At 43.9% G+C, this 7,347-nt stretch overlaps 1 protein-coding gene across 1 annotated transcript; it reads right to left on the bottom strand.

Moving 5' to 3' along the window:
* Positions 1–3,743: 3,743 nt before the first annotated feature.
* On the bottom strand, positions 3,744–5,707 carry LOC124649833 (silicon efflux transporter LSI2-like). The gene is made up of 2 exons (XM_047189400.1): positions 4,528–5,707; positions 3,744–4,012 (listed from the first exon to the last, which is right to left on the bottom strand). The coding sequence occupies exons 1-2, from the start codon at positions 5,705–5,707 to the stop codon at positions 3,744–3,746; spliced, it is 1,449 nt and encodes a 482-aa protein (XP_047045356.1).
* Positions 5,708–7,347: the final 1,640 nt, after the last annotated feature.

The following is a 7,347-nucleotide window of genomic DNA, read 5'->3' as shown; positions in this document are numbered from 1 at the left end:
TTTTATTTCCAGGTACAGCATTTGCAATATTATTTGAAAGGATGAATGTGAGCAAGTCACCAGATAGATGGAGAGTTAAGAAAATCATTGGAAGTAGTGTTGCTTTTGGTAGCTACATAGTTCTGAGTACAATCATTTTTTTCAGGGCTGCAACACTCACAAATTTCCCTTCAGTGAGTTTTTTTCTTCTGATTAAATATGTATTAACCTGGTTTTGAAGTTATAAGCCAATTATTTTTGTACATGGGACAGTATAACTTCAAAAGTAGATCTCTGATGGGCGGTGATGAGGAAATTAGAGCTGCTTTGTTCCTTCAGATGAGCATAGTCAACCAAGTTGTTGTGCTGTTTGCTCATTCTGATGATTGCTCCCTTATCAGATGTCCTGGACCTTTTGTCGCAGTTACCTCTATGTTTACTCAGATGGTGAGCTTATTTCCCTTTTCTAATTTTACCAGACGCCTTTCAGTCACCGCATGTCCGCATCATAATCTCACTGCACATCTACCTTCTGGTCAGCATGATAATTAAGCACAGGATTGTTTGTCAAGCTTTTGCTCTTAATGAGTCTTTCAGGGAGGCTGCCTGTACCGTAGTTCTCTCCTCCGACGAAAAAAAAGAGTTGTATTGGTCCTATCAAAATTTTATCATGTGGAAATAGTAAATTTTATCATGTTGAAATAGTAAATTTACTTGATACTTTTTGTTTTGTGCTCAATACTCATTGCATCAAATGTTCTATGTCAGATCGCAACCCACAAAGCTGTATACGGTGGCGTGGACTTTGCACTAGTAAAGGGTGTTGGCTGGGTCAGGGCTGGATTGGTATGGTTGTACAACTTTGTCGTCCTCATGACCCCTGTTATTATTTGTAAGTTGCTAGATAAGAACTAGAATTACTAGATTTTCTACTTATCAAACCTCTGTTGCAACACCTATTGATCTTTTGCTCTTTGACAGATCACAGATGGAGGCGTGCGGACATGACTAGTGAAAAATTGGTGACTGTGTGCATGCATTCGCTCATCCTACGTCTATTTTTGCTCTTGTCACTGTATGCAATACTTGATATGAGGCTGCAGCAGCCTGTCTCTACTTAGGTAGATTGAAACATTCTTGTAGCCAGTCATTTCACCGTGTATCAACTGTAAATGCCTCAAGTGAAGAAATCAGTATTGCAAAGTTATAACGAATTGATCCCTCTTAATTCAAAAAACAAGGTTCCAGTGCCATAGCATTGTCCAAGCCTGCCTTATTTTGTTTTAGTTAGTCAAATGTTGCAAGAACTGCTGAGCATATTTCCATAACTACGGTATGTTAGAAACAAATCAAACCACCTGCCACCAAGAAGAAAAAAACTCAATCAGGCTTTTCATTTCAAAAGTAATTGGTTCTAAAATTTGGGAAGAAACCATGTTATCAGGTTCTAACATTTTACTCGTTACGTTTGTGTTTTCGTTATTAGATTTGTATTTCTCTTGTAAAATTTTATCTTATTGATATTTTTGTATTATTTATTTATTTATTTATCCTAAAACCAATGTTACGGATTCTGACCCCTTGAATATTTTTACTTTACCATAATATATGTCTCCTATTACTGACAGTGCTAGCTGGCTGAAATGGTCAACCGAAGTTGCAGTTTAGTATATGTATAAAAAATAACTAATTAATTATCAGTCGCTCTTATTGATTCCTTATCTAGACATTATAGAAACACTTTTGGTATAAATTTATCCTGTAAAATCGCTTGAATACAGCACATACTCGATCTGGTAAATTGATAAGGCTTATTCGTTCTCTGAATTGTCATTGAGGTAATTTCATAGTATAGGATTGCGACACAAAGTCAAGACTCCTTCATATTGGCACCTTCTACATTTTCAAATGATGCTTATAGGTATATTATCTTGCTAGATTACAAGTTAGTTTATTTATTACAGTGACAGTTGTGCAGGTGAGGCATTGCCAAGGTGGCGGGGGAGACTCTCCAAGCATATGCTCATTTGGTTTCTGCCTCAATAATAATTTATGGTGGTGCAGTTGGCATGTGTGATTGCGGTAGTTAGCAGGTGAGTTCCCAGCGTCATTGTTAGAAGATAGTATTATTGTGCAAATATATATGTGCAGTTGCAAAATGTGTTGTCAGATGCACAACACTAGTATCATAGTGGCATGCCTGTGTGCATCATCCTCGAAAAGTCACTTGAATTTAGAACTATAATGTAAAATAATATTTATGCAGTGGAGAATGTGTTGTCGGATGCACAGGATGCCCATTGCAGTATAGGAAGGTTGCATCATCCTTAAAGTATTCAGCCAATTTAAAAATTTGTTGTCAGATGGCCATTGGAGTAGCGAGCTTTGCATCACCCTGTGAATTATAGAAGAGGAGTAGTTGGCAAGATATGGAGTTATATAGCAGAAACTATCTTAGGACTGGTTAGCCATTTCCAACGTAGAAAGGCCGTTAGTTAAATGTAGCTTTTGTTGACCTTTTTCCTTGGAGTAAGGCCAGCGGGAAGAATATACTCGTGAGATATTTTTCTCATGTATTCTGCGCCTTTTCTTTTAAGATGACTAATTGGAAAAAGAAATTTGGTATGCTTGTGGCCTGATCTTGCAATTTTTTTGTCACCGGCTATATTGACTTTGTTGCATATGTTGTGATAGCAGATGTAAGTTTTTGCTCGTGAATTCGACAGTGAGAAGAGTAGTTCAACTCAAGATTTTTTGAGTTCTGTTTACTCAACCTGAACCCTTTTATGGGCATACAACTTTTCGCACAGAAAGGAAAAATGGCTCTCCTAAGTATCTAGTGGAGAACAGATCCTTGTCAATTTCAACATGCCAAGAGATTTGCTCTTAGATGATGCCCTCAAACCCTTAAACTATTATATATATGCAAATATCTTTCTCTCTGGAGAACAGAAGAAAGTGGAGTACTTGCAATTATTGTACTTAATAAAAGGAGCAAGCTAGTGGGACACTAGAGGGTTAAGAACTAGAATCAATGTGCAGTACATATAGGAGTAGGCTGCTGCTATCTGTGTAGTAAGAAAAGGCATGAGGTTAATTAATATTATGTAGAAGAGGTGGTAGATACCATGATTGCCTTTTATACAAATTGAGGCAAGTGAGATTTCCTATGGAAAGAGACACTTGTCATTTTGTTTTGTGAGCAGAAGAGACACTTGTCATTCTTCACAAGAGACAGAGGTCCAGATTCCCTGCTTGTGGAGCCAAGATCCAGTAGCTTTATTTTTGTAATGACTCTCCAACCATATACATGAATATCTGGTCACTGATTAGAAACTGGTTATTTAATAAGAGATTTGAATTTTGAAAGCAGGCACACGAGATAACATTACGGATTAACTTCCTTACATCTTGGCATTACAGATGCACGCAGCCACGTGCCTGCACATAAAACACACTATATGTCTTTGTCCTTTGGAGCAAATAAACTAACCCATGCAGACCAATCATCTCGGTGCACTGCTCAATTAATTAGCACACCGTGGTATATATGGATCTTCATCCCTTGATTCTTCTCTCTAATCTTCGGTCGGTCGTTACATACGTACACAGCAAACTTACACATACCAAACAGAAGCTAACACCTATACAAACGTACAAGTGTCCATATATACGGTGGGTATGTGTGTACGTACATACGGGCAGGTGTAATGAAAGTATTGCACATATATAGCTGGATCGGCCACAACGGGCGGCGGTAAGGTCTACATCTTTCCGATGAGGGGGATGCCTACGGCGGTGACGATGAGGGTGGAGGGGACGCCGAAGATGAGGTGGTTCCAGAAAGTGAGCTCGTAGGCGTTGCGTGGGGCACGACGCGCCTGCTCGCACACGATCAGGTTCGCCGCCGACCCTAGCAGCGACAGGTTCCCCGCCACAGTGCTCACCCACGCCAGCAGTAGCCATGACCGAGTCACTGCTGCCGGGGAGATCAACGCCGCTGCGGTAGCCACCTCGTTCCCCATCAGAAGCACTGCATTCACAACAGATGTACACATGACGTCACTTCACACAAAATTTGCACATGTCCAGTGAGTGATTGATGACTAGATCTAGCTAGATATTTCCTAAACTGTGTGAATAGTTTGTTGTGACCACCAACAACACTGTTACTTTAGCTCCAAATGTAAAGAATATATAGGTCGATCTGTTATATATTCTGAGTGAGTGATGACTAGATACATATATTTTTCTAGATTGTGAGAATTGTTTGTGTGTTCTAAAAGAACCGTGGATGTTAATTGCAGCAACCAATACACCTGCTTTAGCTTGTAATATATAAAGAAACGCATATATTTCTATTATTTCGAGTGCTTTGTCTTGTCAGTGTCGTCCTCGCCAATTCCATATAGTACTATGTCACTGGCTAGCTACCTACGTCTTCTCTGCATATATGCATTTTAAAAAAACTTGTAGAGTACAGTATATATTGTGCATGTTCATGCATGCATGCATGTATATATAGATCGGTAAAGGTATAGTATATACCTGTTGGTACGTTGGAGGCGAGGTTGGAGAGGAGAAGGATGATGATGGAGAGGACGGAGATGCCGCCGGCGCTGTTGACCTTGGAGTAGGGCGCCATGAAGTTCCAGATGGCGCTGGGCAGGCCGGTCTTGTTGAACCCGCTGACCGTGATGAACATCCCGGAGAAGAAGACGAGCAGGGAGTAGGATACCTTGACGAGGCACGGCTCGGCGTCCCGGAAGTCGACGACGACGAGCGCGATGGCCGTGGTGATGGCCGTCCACGACATGTTGAGCCCGACCATGTAGGCCACCACCATGCCGACGGTGACGATGTAGGCGAAGCTCTTGAGGAAGAGCTTCCGGTGGTGCTCCGTGCACTGCATGAACCACGGGTGCTTCGTCGAGAGGTTCTCCTCCATCATCGACTCACCATCGTCGTTGATGGCGCTGCCGTTGAGAGGGTTGAGAGTGTGCGGGCTCTTGAGCGGGCTCTTGAGGGACGCGATTGAGGGTGACCGGCCTTCCTCGACGGCGTGCATCTGCTTGCCGGCGTCGACAGCGTCGGGGGAGACGCCCTCGAGGTCCTTCCAGTACATGCAGAGCAGCATGACCATGTTGACGGCCATTCCAGCGAGCATGGCCGGCAGGATGCCGAGCAGGAACCTCGGGAAGGAGATCTTGCTGTTGAAGGCGATGACGAGGTTCTGCGGGTTGCCGATGGGGGTGGCGCTGGACCCGATGTTGGCGCTGGAGGCGAGGGCCAGGAGGAAGGGCTTGGCGGGGAGGTTGCGCTCGGCGGCGAGCTCGAGGACGAACTCGGTGAGCACGACGCAGCAGGTGTCATTGGTGAAGAGCGCCGAGGCGAGCGCCGTGACGACGCAGACGCGGCAGAGCAGGTCGCGGCCGCCCTGGCTCTTCCAGGCCAGGAGCGTGCCGAGGTGCTTGAACATGCCGGCGTTCTTGAGGTAGCCGCCGACGACCATGGTGGAGAAGAGGAGGCCGAGGATGGGGAGGTCGATGGAGGCGTAGGCGTCGTCCGGGGAGATGACGTGGAAGACGATCATGAGCACGGCGGAAAGTAGGGACCCCGCGGTGCGGCCGATGGGCAGGAACGGCACGGACGGGAACACCGCCATCATCCAGAACACCGCGAAGGCCAGCGAGCCGAGGATCACCTTGGGGAGAGACGCGAGCGCCATGGCTGATCGCTGGATCGATCGAGCTCCTGGTAACAAATTATCTAGGTAATCTCAAGCTAGACCCTTTGGTTAGTGAGAGTGTGAGACACCTAGCGCGATGGATCGGCTGCTGGGTAGTGAGTGAGCTTCGTGCTGCCGATGGAGGAGGGTTGTGGAGGCGGGTATAAGTAGAGCTTGGCTGCGTGTGTGTGATGTCACGCGCGTATAGGCCGGCCGGGTTGCTTATTACTCGATCGACCCAGCTAGCGATGGTGGCTAAGCGCGCGACATAGGGTACCCTGGCTGGCTGGCTAGCTCGCGATCGCGCGCTAAGAGTCAAATGGGGGCGATATCAAGAGGGTAATGTAAAGTATTGAGTTGTTCACGCCGTCACCGCCCAATGTGCGTGTGCACTGGGATATTATTGGCCCAAAACTATCTACTACCAACGAATATATACTGATCGCTGACAGAGGTTTATGTCTGGCTGTGCATATTGATCAAAAACACACTTTCACACCAAACATTTCCACACATCATTTAAAAGACGTACTTTCATCCAATTATGCAGTCACAATTCATATCTTCAGAAAAAAACATACCTCACTCTAGCTCACAAACTCTAGCTCACAGTTCATATATATCTTCAGAAAAACATACCTGACTCTAGCTCACAGTTCATATCTTCAGAAAAACATACCTGACTCTAGCTCACAATTCATACCAACATACACTATATGAATCTACATCATTTCAAAGACATACATGACATACATTTGGCCGTGAGGATATGAATGTGTATGTTTTTTCAACATGATATTAATCTAGTTCACCATTCCTATGAACCAGGGCCGGTCCTGAGATTCCGAGGACCCGGGGCGAGACTAGAAATTAGGGCCCTTAATACTTCCATTAATTTATGACACTCAGATCCTAAAACAATACCGATACCAAAATATTACATATATTATGTAAAAAATTGTTCTTTCTCTCAGGTTTTATGTAAAGTAAAATTCAACTGTATAATTTTTTTAGTTTAGAGCATATATTGTACGACCATTAACTTGCTTGAGAAAAAGGCTTTGATGTTGTTGTATTGTACGACCATCAACTGTCACTACCGCCTGGTAGTTACTCGATCATCTATGGTTTTCTTTCAAATCCATTTTCTTGAGTCTCAGATGGGATTATCGGGCATTTTTCTCATGTTGCTCATAACACTAGGGTTAAAAAAATCTTTCTAGATGCTAGTTGTTCTACTTTTGACAATGATTAGAGCGACTAACGAAAACACGACATTTTTCTGAGAATAACGAAAACACAATTAGATAATAAGCCGTATGGCAAGAGAAATGGGTTTACTGTCTGCACTCACCGGCCGTACCAGACTTAATATTCTCATAGCTAACACCAAAGGAGAAACAGCCGGGCCCAAAGCAAAAAAAAAAGCTCAAGCAACAAAGGAAACAAGCCCAAGTATCAGCCCATTTAAAATCAGCTGGGGATAACGATTCATCCTTCGTCTTGAAACATACGACGGTTCGACAGTGAACTCGATCTCGATCTACTCTAATGGTGACGCCCATGATCTCCCTCCTATTGAGCTGTTGCGTATGTCATATACCTAGGCGGGCCCCTTGGATCCTAGGGCCCAGGGCGGC

Source organism: Lolium rigidum, chromosome 4, assembly GCF_022539505.1.
Source record: "Lolium rigidum isolate FL_2022 chromosome 4, APGP_CSIRO_Lrig_0.1, whole genome shotgun sequence".
NCBI classification, from domain to species: domain Eukaryota; kingdom Viridiplantae; phylum Streptophyta; class Magnoliopsida; order Poales; family Poaceae; genus Lolium; species Lolium rigidum.
The sequence above is the reverse complement of the archived record's forward strand: the minus strand, read 5'-3'. Positions and strand labels throughout refer to the sequence as shown.